The 12643-nt window shown below is 44.8% G+C and overlaps 1 protein-coding gene across 3 annotated transcripts in view; it reads left to right on the top strand.

The window, feature by feature from the left end:
• Window positions 1-12643, top strand: part of GBF1 (golgi brefeldin A resistant guanine nucleotide exchange factor 1) — an 80783-nt gene that overhangs the window by 55153 nt on the left and 12987 nt on the right. For 2 of the 3 annotated variants that reach the window (XM_030452909.1, XM_030452910.1), the window contains exons 9-23: window positions 2653-2788; window positions 3503-3732; window positions 4423-4591; window positions 4731-4942; window positions 5489-5587; window positions 5976-6170; window positions 6335-6521; window positions 6960-7100; window positions 7574-7662; window positions 8773-8975; window positions 9417-9540; window positions 9826-9951; window positions 10429-10511; window positions 11717-11953; window positions 12466-12559. In XM_030452909.1, the coding sequence (XP_030308769.1) occupies window positions 2653-2788; window positions 3503-3732; window positions 4423-4591; window positions 4731-4942; window positions 5489-5587; window positions 5976-6170; window positions 6335-6521; window positions 6960-7100; window positions 7574-7662; window positions 8773-8975; window positions 9417-9540; window positions 9826-9951; window positions 10429-10511; window positions 11717-11953; window positions 12466-12559 (2325 nt within the window). The remainder of the gene's footprint in view (window positions 1-2652; window positions 2789-3502; window positions 3733-4422; window positions 4592-4730; window positions 4943-5488; window positions 5588-5975; window positions 6171-6334; window positions 6522-6959; window positions 7101-7573; window positions 7663-8772; window positions 8976-9416; window positions 9541-9825; window positions 9952-10428; window positions 10512-11716; window positions 11954-12465; window positions 12560-12643) is intronic. The other variant, XM_030452911.1, reaches the window with a different exon arrangement.

The following is a 12643-nucleotide window of genomic DNA, read 5'->3' as shown; positions in this document are numbered from 1 at the left end:
TCTGAGCACCCTCTCCACGCTGTGTTCAAAAGAATGGTTTTTAGATACTAACTTCACTTGTTTTTCACTGTGGGAGTACAAGTTTATGCTAATCTGAAGGACACTGGTAATTAGAAAATGAATGCAACTACAATATAACTGAGCACTGGAGAGGGATAGAAAGTTTTAGATGATATTTAAAATTCAGGGTGGTTTAATGATCTATTAAATGCCATTTACCTGCAGCATTTAGCCAGGAAGGCAACCTTAAATTTAAAATCCCAGCCTGTGAACGTGCAGCCAAGCTTTCTAGCAAAACCAGGAAATGCCTTGCTATTGAAGGTAAAAACAAGTATTAAACTTTTTCCTTCAATTTAAACCAAAGCATAGATGTTTTTTTGACGTTTTTATACAAGCAAAAAGCAATCAGATTGTAGAATTTTAATTCAACAGAAAATACAGAATGAAAGATGTTCCTTTGATACATGTATTGGTGTGGAATTCCTAAACTGAGTGTGTTTGGTAAAACAAGGTCGAGCTCCCTGGGCACTGCTGAAACATTCCTGTTAGGGGTTTCTCTTTGCTTCTGCATTCTTCAGGCCGTGCAACTCTTGGTGTAGTTTGCTGTCTCTAATTTATAGGAGATAACAAAAGGGAAAAAAATACAGTGGTGTGGGGAATGATATGGGAGGTGGTCCTAGGAAGTCTCTGTAGGCAGTTCTGGTAAAAGGATGCCTGCTTGTGAGATGGGAAACACCTACTTGGCTGTTAAATTGTCCAAAAAAGCCCAATACTCAATTCTTTCACACACACCACCACCCAAGAAACCCCACCCAAGACCCCAAATAAACTTAGGCTTCTGTCTGAGTGCTTTATACTTTGATCAAACGTTTGGGAGTCTTTAAAAATCAGCTGAGCCTTTTTCTTGCCCTGACTATGGTTTGCCAGCCATGTGAGGCTGCTGGGACTCAGTCTCTGAAGGGTGGCACAGGCACATCAGAATGCTGCTCAGGAGGGAAATCCTGGATTTAACACAGAATTCCTCCAGGTTTCCTTCCTATTCAAAATAGTTTGGTCTATGAACCAAAAGTTTTCAGATCTTACTTTCTTAAGTTACTGAAAAGGGAGGAAAATAAATATGGCTATTCCTAGAATAGTAGGCAGGCAAAGTAAAACTGCCTGGTCTAATTAGAAGCCTTTAATTAATAAAACTATTGGTGATATTAAAGGCTTGGAGAGATTTCTGTATGGGAAGGGAAGCTAATAGGTGTGAAACAATAGGGATTGACAAGAAGGAAAGGAAAAACCATTTTGCCTAACCCTATGGAGCAGGAGAGATGAGAGCTGACAATTTTTGCATGAAAACATCCACATAACCATTTCACAACAGTTTGAAATCCACGTTTTGTTTCAGCAGTGTGCTCATCACCTCAGTGTTTGTCAGCAGCTGTGATTTAGAACGAGATACTTGCTGCAAAATTTGAAAGAAATAACGAGGAGCAAAGTAATTCTGGGTCTGTTTTTAATTAACAAGCTGAAGGAAACTGTAGCATGGCTAAAACTTTGGGATTAATTGTCAAACAAATGGAATTTGTGGTGCAAAGAGAAGTTACACAAATGGTTTACTGCACTGGGACATAACATTTTCACAAGCTTTGTTTAAATGAGAAAAATCACAGGGCATGTACAGTGAGTTACAGTTCTCACTGAAAAAGGGAAAGAGGTGGAGAAGCAGTAGCAGAACAGGAATATTTATTGGCATTTAAGAGGAAGAGTAGCTGGAAGGAGGTGAGTTGCAGAAAAAGGGTGAGACTAAAGGATATAGCTGTCTTCTAGAGAATTTTAATCTGATACTAGAGATTTAAGAAATAAGGAAAATTCTAGCCTAAATATAACTTAACTGTGTTAAATTTACAAGGAATGCCATGTTGGGGGTGGTACTGAGGCTTGCTGAATGGTTTCCATGTATGCAAGGTACCTGTTCAGCATTTAGATTTTCACCCCAAACTGAGGAGGTCTGACAGCCTCAGAAAAATGGCCCATGGTTACCAAACCCACCAGTAAGGGCAGTCTTGCACCTAGAGGAACTTAATTTTGCAGGAAACTGTTTTCAGGCCTGCTGTTGTCAGTGGGACTGAATATTGTATTGTTTTTAGCAAGTTCTGGAGCTCCTCCTGGGGTCCTCAAAGACCAGAACTAGAAAGTGGGACCCTGGTCAAGAAGGATGTTAAGGGTTAGGTTACATTAGATCTGCAGGGTTGTTCCAGGGACCCTGGTTTCATCCTCAGCCTCCTTGTGTAGATGGTGAACCTTCCAATTGACCATCAAACCTGACTGGTACTTGCTTAGGTACTTCAGGTGATGTCCCTCAGGAGTCTGGAAGCAATGGCAGAAGCAAAGGGAGTTTGTGCCTGTAGGGCTGAGGGAATTCTTCACCCTAATGCAGAGCTGGGAGGTATTGATAGGGAAGAAGGAGTGGAGAGGGAACTGTTGGCCAATATCTGGGCTGGTTTGCATGACTTCTGAGGTGCTGATGAATTTGTGTGTTATAGTTAAGTGCTGTTGCCTGACTTGGAGGGTTTTGAAGCATCCTCTGTGGGTTTGGCTTGTGTAATCCATTGTAATCTGTGTGGTTTTGCTGTACTGATACTCTTAATGATTTCTGGTTTTCAGCTGAAAATGAGAGCTGGAGGAATGAGTGAGTCATCAAAATGGAAAAAGCAGAAGAGATCCCCAAGGCCTCCTCGCCATGTAACCAAGGTTTCTCCTGGGGCAGAGCAACCAGCAGCCAGTGCTGGTAACATCACAGGTAAGTTGAAACCTGGGCATATCCAAACATAACTCTGGTGTGTGTCTTTATTTTAGTACTGTGTTGTGCAGCATAGCTTTTCTTTTTAAAATGTTCAGTTTGCTTTAAGTTCTCCTCAGAACCATAAGGGCTGCAAATAAGTGGGTTTTTCAAAAGGAAAACTTAGATTCTTAGATCACTATCTCATATGGAGAAAAAGTAAAAATACTTCACTGCTCCATTTCAGGCCCATCTGAGTTCTATCACAGTTCCATTTGTTGAAGGAAAATAAAAGAAATGGGCTTGCCTTCCAATCGAGTTAAAAATTCTGACTTTGAGGGAATGACTAATCCTTGATGTCAGTCTTTAAAGAGGTTGTGCCATTGTCTCAAAAAGTAAACTGTACCTTCAGGACTATTTTCAGATTTCCTAACTATAGCATCCCCCTGCACCCTTTATCTAACAGTGAATTATCTTACATGCTGAGCCTGTTAGATTCCAACTACTGTATTTTAATTTTGAGAAGTGCAAGTGTCTCACCTATTTGTCTGTTGGATTCATTAATAGCTGGCAAAAGAGAATTTATCTGCTTTCTCTGTGCTGATATGTAAATATCAGAGATAATTTGTCGTGTCAAGTGGTAATCAAAGAAATTCTTTGTTGCTGTATACAATGCATGAACTTGTGGTTGAGAGACAGAATAATACTGATCTTTTTCCTTCTGTTTCTCATCAGCAAGTGGAGTTAGTTTCATAGATGCTCCTTCTCCCAGCTCCTCTGGATGCTCAGAAAATGTTTCATCTGCAGTCAGCCCTTCTACAGACAGTGGTATGGAGTTGTCCTCACAGACTACCTCCAAGGAAGACCTGACAGACCTGGACCAAGTCACTTCTTTGGGCCTTAGTGCAGGAATGCCTTCAAATGAAGCCAAAATCCCTGAAAATCAGAATCAGCCCGAGCTGCAGGTACATGGATATAGCTTATAAAGTGAATTCCAGCTCCCAGCATAATCACAGAATGCACCTACACATCTAGTTGTACTCCTGCCAATACCACCAGCCTTAATTAATGGAGAAACTGTTCAAGGGAAGCAGGAAATCTGCAGGAGAACTCATTTTGCTACCTTTAGTGAACAGCTCTTCCTGAGAAATTCAGCTGTTGGTGTTTGTTCATGTGCATTGCTGTGAAATGCAGCTAACCTGAACACAGCCCTTTGTTACTCAGTTTCCCTCCCTGTTGTCCCCACTTTGCACACAGCAGTAAAACTGCTGAGAGGATGGATTAGAGCTGCAAAAAGCCTTTCAGAGCTGCAGAGGTTTTGAATGGTAGCAATGCTCAGAAGGCATAGATAGGAGTAGCACCCTGGAAACCAAAAAATGAGCAGGAAGAAGCGAGAGGTTATAGGAGCATCTCCCAAGTGAAGTCCTCAGTCTTGTAACCTAGAGTTATGTAAATCAGATAAGAACCAGATGCAAGAGAAGGCTGCAGGTGATGTAGAGGCACTCTTAAATTTATTTTCCCATTCCTCTCCCATGAGTGACCTGTGTAATTTTAAGAGTTCTGAATGAACAGTGAATAACAAACCTTTCTTTAAGCTCTTGTAGCGCTTGCTAACTCTTGTGTCTTTCCCTCTCAAATGACTGGTGTCACTGAAGAGTGAGAGTCTGAGGGAGGAGAAGATCCAGTCAGCTTCTGTCGAGTCTATCCCTGAGGTCCTGGAGGAGTGCACATCAGTAGCAGAACATTCTGACTCTGCCTCTGTTCACGACATGGACTACGTAAACCCCCGAGGAGTACGGTTTACTCAGTCTTCCCAAAAAGAAGGTGAGAGGTGGGCAATGCTGGGGATGTCCCTTCTGCTAAGAGGGTTGTGAGCTCCTGGTCTGTACCAGCTTCGTTTGTAACCCTTGTCAGGCACCTACACAAAGCCAAATCCAAGCTAAAGAGCTCTCATCTCTTGTAGGAGCAGCGCTGGTGCCATATGGGCTGCCGTGTATCAGGGAGCTGTTCCGCTTCCTCATCTCCCTCACCAACCCTCACGACCGCCACAACTCCGAGGTGATGATCCACATGGGGCTGCAGCTCCTGACTGTGGCCCTGGAGGCAGCACCCATTGCAAACTGCCAGTCCCTCCTGGGGCTGGTGAAGGAGGAGCTGTGCAGACACCTCTTCCAAGTGAGTCTGCCTTGTGCTGCCGCAGCTTAGGGCACTGAGGAGGCAGGTAGTAACCTGCATCAGAGAGTCTGTTGGAATTCAGTCTCCTGAGGTTTGGCAGCTCTTGAGGGAATTACAGATGCAAGTTAAAATGCAGGATGCAAGAAGATCTTCTTAGTAGCTGGCAGAATCTTTGGAGTGCCAAGCTCCAGCTGGAGAAACTTTAGAGCACCAATTGCACAAGGGCCACCTCAGGACAAGTCTTCTCCCAGGTCCCTTCTCCATGAAGAGGTTCTGTGGACTTGGCTAAAGAACAAAGCTGTGCCAGAAGTGCTACCAGATGCAGAAGGGAATTAAGTGTATTCAGCCTCACTAGCAAAAGGGGACAGTAGGAGGTTGAGTAAGGGGCTGGTTTTTTTGAAACACCACTGGTATGAGAGGCAAAGTCTGGATCTGAAGGTTGCTGCAGGTGATGCCTGCAGTGCCACAGTACTGCTCCTTACAGCACAGAGTGCCTGTTCTTTGTCATCCTTAAAGGTGGTTTTTCTTTTTTTGTTTCTTGTTCAGCTGCTGAGTGTTGAACGCCTCAATCTGTATGCAGCCTCCCTCAGGGTGTGCTTTCTTCTCTTTGAGAGCATGAGAGAGCATCTGAAATTCCAGCTGGAGGTGAGGTTTTTTGTGTGTCCCTGGGTGCCTAGTAACAACTTTTTGCACTTCAGTTCAATGCATATAGCCAGGCAGTAAGATACTGTCTCAGTTCCAGTTTCCCTGTGTGTAAGTGACTTGGTGGGTTATGGGTAGCCTGTGTAGGCCTTTTCTTCTTGACTGATGAAATGTCTTTGGTGTCCTGCACTGCCTGCCTTCACACGAGGTTTTTAGAACAGTAAATCCAGGTACACTGGATGGGAGAACTATTTGAAACCCTTCTACAGCCTCCTTCAGAGTGAGCCATTGCTGAGGCTGAACTCTCTTTCTGCAGTCCTCAAAGCTGTTCACTATCCTGCTCTCTTTTTATCCTGCTCTCTTAACCTGAGCTGCCCTGTGTTTCTGGCAGATGTACATCAAGAAGCTGATGGAAATAATCACCGTGGAGAACCCAAAGATGCCCTATGAGATGAAGGAGATGGCTTTGGAAGCCATTGTTCAGCTCTGGAGGATTCCCAGCTTCGTGACAGAGCTCTACCTGAACTATGACTGTGACTACTACTGTGCCAACCTCTTTGAGGAGCTCACCAAGCTGCTCTCCAAGGTGAGCCAATAAACCATTAACTGGGTGCTGGAAAGCTTCCTGTGAAAAGTTTAAGGGGTTCTGTTGTAGGCTTTAGGCTTCCCCAAGCTCTGGGGGAAACTTCCTTTCCCCACTGTGGCGAGAGAGGTGTGGAAGTTGACTAATACTTGTGGTTTATTTTCCAGAATGCCTTCCCAGTTTCTGGACAGCTGTACACTGTCCATCTGCTGTCTCTGGAAGCATTGCTGACAGTGATAGATAGCACTGAGGCACATTGCCAGGCCAAAGTGCTGAGTAACATGCATCAACAAGAGAAGGAAGTTGTCAAATCCAGCCCAGAAAACATGAACAGCACCAAAGAAACAAGCAATAGTAAGAGCCTTTTTTTTTCTTTTTTTTTTTTTTCTTTATATTAAACATAGTTTTGTGGTGAACTTGCAGGTCTCATTTTGATAGCTGGACATAGTAAGCTCCTCAAAAAATGTTTTCAGTCTTCCTGTTACATCTTTTATAACTCCACACTGATGATAACAACCTTGCTGTTTGTAAAATGTCCAGATGTTAAAGTGTGCCCCTCAAGTGAAGGTTTATATAAAGGCTATGTCAAGACTGGCACTCACACAGGAAGAGGGGATGCCATGGAGTTCCTGGGGACAAAACACTGAGGAATCCCAGTTACTGGGGGCAACTCCTTTGAGCAGGCCCACCTTCAGTTCAGAGTGATCACTTCATTATTTCTGGTTCTGGTTTTTTTTCCCTGCTTTACGGGTTTCTTTATGTGTGGGTTGTTTGTTCTTTCAACCTCTACAGATCATGAGAGAGTAGTCCCTGAGGGAAAATCTTCCAGTGCAGTCCCAGAGCCAGCTGGGGCCTGTCCTCCCACCAGTGGATGCCTCATGGCTGACCAGATGAAGGAGAGCTGCATGGACCTGGAAGGAGCTATCCAGGCAGGTAATGGTTTGCAGGGCACCCTGACACCCTGAGTGTGTCTGTGCTGAGCTGTGCTGGTCCTGCTTCACTCCAGGCCACTGTAGCTATTGTGTGTTCAGAACAAGAAAGAGGTAGGTGATGAATATTTATTACATGTGTACTGCAGATACCTGGGAGCTCTTGCATTTCTTCTGGGAGGAGGTTAGAGCTGAAGGGTTACTTTAGGGCCAAAGTGTGTGAAATTCATACCAGTGCTTAGCATTTTTCAGGCAGACAAGGGCTCTCCAGAGGAACAGTGATGTAGGCAGTCAAAATAACCAGAAAATTAAATCTTGTGGATGTGTGAAATTGTCCAGGACAAGAAGCTACTAGGCAATTATGCTCAAGAACACAGGGAGGGGGAGAGGGGGATGTACTAATTGAAGAGTAGGAGTGTGACTGCCATTTGCTGTGCTGGGGCTAGGTTTGACTGGAGTGATGCTTTGTCCTTCCAGCTGAGAAGAACATTCCCAGGAAGCCTACCCGGTTTTCATGTGTCCTTCCAAGCCCTCAGGAACTTATGCAGATTAAGAACAAAAAGAAGGTATGATTTGGAACATACTACAAACAGATCTTTGAGTGCTCTTCTTGTTTCCCATCCACGTGGGCTTTGCATGACTGGTTGTAGAACTCCAGAAATCTAGAGTTCTGGTCTCTGCTTATAAGAATTAAATAGTCACAGCAGATCCTGCTGCTCTGCAGAGTAGTGTGCCCTCACCAGGTCCTTGTGAACCAGGGTCTGTGTTTCACTGCAGTTTGAGGATGTTCAAGCAGCAGGGGAGTTGGAGAGCAGTGGGCTGGTGTCTTCTGAGGTCCTGAGAAACCCAGGGGAGTCAGGAGTCACGGTGGTCACAACTTCAGTTCACTAGGTCACTGCTAGCAGGTGGATGGTGACAGGAGCTAACAGAGAACTGACATTTATTCTGGTGCCTTAGTAAAGTTCATACAGTTGTTTGTGCTCATGGTTTGCCTCAACACCACCAAGAACATGCAGTTAACCCTTTCTTAGCCAGGTGTTTCATTAGGCTGTTACTGTGGTACAGTGTGGTTTCTTAAACTAAGAATCAGCCAGGGCTGATTGACTCCCTTTCAAAACCATAAACGTGCCTGCTTTTCACAGCCTGTAGATATCCCTGGAATACCAGATGTTCCTGGGACCACGTCTCACTAGCAGAATGTTTTCTGGTTCTTAGTTCAAGCTTTTGCAGCAGTTCTTCCTTGCACCTGCTGACCAAGTGCCAAGGATTCCTGCTGCCTGTCTCTGGGCAGGGAGGGAGGGGATGAGAGCCTGAAGGGACAGTGGAGGGCATGGGGCACTGCTGCTTTTGTCATAGGTAGTGCTGGTCTTGGCACCTTGCTCTGCTCTGCTGGCACACTGATGAGGCATTTGGGGCACTGAGAGCTCAGTGCAATGTCAGAGCCTCTCAAAGACAGGAGCTCCTGTTTTCTGCATCCAGTACCATTAGGCAGTGAACCTGGTGAGGAATGCAGGTTTGCTGGCCTTGGTTCACCTTCTTGACAGGTGACACACTGTAATAAACCTGACCACTCTGAATCTCCTCCATTTTCTGCTTTGCTTTTGGTTCAAATGCCAAAACCAATTTAAAGTAAGAACCGCGCTTCAAGCTCGTAACTCTCAGAATGTCTCCTTCAGCTCCTGATTACTGGCACAGAGCAGTTCAACCAAAAGCCAAGGAAAGGGATCCAGTTTCTGCAGGAGAAGAACCTCCTTGCCACCCCCATTGACAACAACGAGGTGGCCAGGTGGCTCCGGGAGAATCCTCGTCTGGACAAAAAGATGATTGGGGAGTTTGTGAGTGACCGTAAGAACATCGACCTGCTGGAAAGCTTTGTGGGGTGGGTATCTTTCTGTGTCTTTGTCATCAGAAAGGGATGAAAGTTTGGGGTTCACTGACAAAAAAGCAGTAAAATGGTAGTCTCTGGATTTGCCTGACTTGGGTCTGGGTGTGCCACCATGCCTTCATGTTGTTCATCTCTTGCATGTGGTAGCACCTTAGATACCTGTAATAGTGTGATGCTTGATCTCCTTCCAGTAGGGCCAGTCTCTGGGAAGACTGGAGAGATCATTGCATACATAATCACCTGTAGGATTGTTGCCTCTCTTTTATTGTTTGTTTTTATTTCCCTATTCATGCTCTATTTCTTCTCACCCTTCTCTCTTTGCTCTCTGTGAAATCTGGCCTTTTGATGCTAAACAAACAAGACTGTAGGCAGGGAGTTTACCCTATCTCTCCTATCCCATTTCAGTTTCTCATTGTATTTCATTTTTTCTTGCAGGACTTTCAGCTTCCAAGGTTTAAGGCTGGATGAAGCCTTACGACTCTATCTAGAGGCCTTCAGGTTACCAGGAGAGGCACCTGTAATACAGAGGCTGCTGGAAGCCTTCACAGAGCATTGGAGGGTGTGTACTTTGTGGGCAGAAAGCTGAAAACCTTCTCTCTTGTGCATCTCTGGCCATGGTGGACATGTCAGATCCAACTGCCTGTTGGAGCTTCCTGTGCCCTGCAGGCAGCAGCTGTTGTTTTGCAGGAGATGGCAGTGGCACGTGGATTTTCAGGGTGCTTCTTGGAAGCTGGAGTCAGAGTCTGGGGTGTTTGTTCCTCCCAAAGCTGATTCAGTACTGTGGGTAGGGAAATGACTGTCTGGGGTCCTGTAGGACTGATGTGTACACACGTTTGCCTTGCAGAAATCCAACGGGTCCCCTTTTGCTAACAGTGATGCCTGCTTTGCCCTGGCCTATGCAGTCATCATGCTGAACACAGACCAGCACAACCACAACGTCCGCAAGCAGAACGTCCCAATGACCCTGGAGGTGGGTGTTGCCATGCAGGCACCTCTCTGAACCAGGTCTAGGGCATGGTTTTACCTCAGTGCTGTTCTCTCCTTTCCCTGGCACCCATCACTCCTGCAGAGTGCTGTGCAGCACTGAAGCTGAACACAGCCTCTGTGTGTGTGTGTGTGTGTGTGTGTGAGCAAACTGCATCCCAAGACACAGTAAGAATGAGAAGATTGTTCAGGTGCTGTGTGCTCCTGGGGAGTTAGGTCAGAGCAGAGGTACAGACCTGTCACTTGATGTCCAGCCACAGCTAAGCGTGTGTTATGTGGTGTCTCTGCTCCCGGGGAAGGAACAGAGATTGCTGCACACAACTCCCACTTGTAGCATTCAGTCTTGGAACTCTGAGGCTGCACATTGAAAAATCTCCTTCTGGTCCCAGGAGAAATAAGTGGGGTCCTGGTCCAAGCCAAGCACTCGGGATACTTGGATGAACATTGGTGTCATGTTTTTCAGGAGTTCCGGAAGAACCTGAAAGGTGTGAATGGAGGCAAAGACTTTGAACAGGACATATTGGAAGACATGTACCATGCCATCAAGTAAGAGTCAGCCTTTCATCTCCTTCTGTGTAGCAGGCAAACTAAGAGCTGTTTGGTCTGGGAAGGCTCTGTTCTCCAAACTGGGTCTTTAGATTTCTTTACAACTTTTTATGCAGTGCTGGTGATAGTATCTCATTCCCAGGACAGCCTGACATAGTATGTTCATCTCAACATGCCACTTTTGAGCATAATTTCATTTCCTGAGGCTTTCCAAGTAAACCATTGACTTGCTTCTGTTAATATTAGTCAAATGTAAGTTCACAGAAGAAAACAGCTCTTGACTGCAAACAGATTTTCTGTATAATCTCAGTAATGATTATCAAAATACACAGGCACCTGAAACTGAGAAGGGTTTCTTCCCTCTGTATGAATCAAGAGGGATTTTTATCGTTGTTGTTAGCACATAAAAATTGTTTTTTTGGCATGTGGGGCACACTATTTTTTTATTGCTACAGAAAGACCTCTTTTCAGATTGGCTGAAATCTGCTGTTCTTAGTAGATTTAAGCCTCTTGTTCAATTAGTTGGGGATCTGCAGAGGAGTCTCTTGTGCAGTATCACCTGTATCTAGGGAGCATGTATTTAGGCCTGTTATATTTTAACCTGGGTTTGCAAGTACTATTTGGCATTAATCATAGCTGGTTTATTATTGTATAGTTTTGATCCAGTTAGACTAAGGATCCCTGTAGTACCCTGATGATGGATCAGCCACCATACATTTGGGTTCTTGTTTAATTTTGTAGTGCTTGGTTTTCTGGTATTCCATTTTGGCATACATTAATAGTTACATTATTCTGACACACTCACACTTACTGTTGACTGTGGTGGAATAACAATTTATTTATTTTTATCTGGGAGTAATGAGGTGCAGAGCACTCCCCTGGGGTTTGGGTGGAGGGCTGGAGCTCTGCCAGTGTGCTATCCAAAATTTCCTCTCCTGTAACTGCACTGCTTATGCAGCTATGCTGACCTTGGGTACTGGGTAAGTAATGGGTGCTGCTGAGTGCCACCAGACTTTATATCCAGGGTATCAAAAAGGGACAGGAGAAGCAGGCAGGCCTAGGAAAATAGCATGTCTCAGGAGCTGGCAAAATCACCTCAGAGTAGGTATCACTTAGCTTTGGGACCATGTAATGAAAGGTGCTGTGTAAATGTTAGGTTTCATTCAGGATGAAAAATTCAACCTTTCTGTCTTCCTCCCTTGCAGAAATGATGAGATAGTGATGCCAGAAGAACAGACAGGCCTGGTGAAGGAAAACTATATCTGGAATGTTCTGCTGCATCGTGGTGCCACTGATGAGGGTATATTTCTCCACGTGCCTCCTGGAAGCTATGACCATGACCTCTTCACCATGACCTGGGGGCCAACCATTGCAGCACTTTCCTATGTTTTTGACAAGAGCCTGGAAGAAACAATCATCCAGAAGGCTATCTCTGGTTTCAGGTAACTCTTGCATTCATGAAGAATCCAGAGTGCAGGAGGCCATGGTTGTGGCTGAATAGAATGGGGGATTTTTTGTTTTCTTTTTTTCTTTCCCAGACCACCAGTATTCAAAACAAATGATGCCTTAAGCATTGCTTTAAACCTCTGCAGATACACTGCTGTAGCCATGAGCTCTCTGAAACCAGACCTTAAACACTGCCATCAGTCTCAACAACTTCTTTATGTCAAGACAAGAGACCAGGTGTATGGGCTCAGGTGCAAGTGGTCTGTCTGTTCAGACTCACTTCTTGAAAGTGACCCTTGCATTCAGCACAGGCCAGTGCCAGGATCTATGGATGAGGATTGAGATTATTTGAGAGAAAACATTAAAATTCTGTGCCACCAGTATTCGTGATGACTGGGTGGAGAGGAACATCTAAAATGTCAACAGAGAGGCTCTCTGATTTGCTGACCTATATACAGACTTGTCTGTGCTGACTTAGTACATTATTTTCTGTTCCTCCTTTCCCCAGGAAATGTGCAATGATTTCTGCTCACTATGGCCTTAGTGATGTGTTTGACAATCTCATCATTTCTCTCTGCAAGTTTACAGCCCTCAGCAGTGAGGTAAGTCTGCAAGGAGGGGAAAGCAGCATGGATTTTACTATGCTGAGAGTTCTTTCCCTCTCTGAAGCAGTAACATTGGGTTAT

The sequence above is a fragment of the Calypte anna genome, chromosome 6 (genome assembly GCF_003957555.1).
Source record: "Calypte anna isolate BGI_N300 chromosome 6, bCalAnn1_v1.p, whole genome shotgun sequence".
NCBI lineage: Eukaryota > Metazoa > Chordata > Aves > Apodiformes > Trochilidae > Calypte > Calypte anna.
This window is presented reverse-complemented; position numbering and strand designations above follow the sequence as displayed.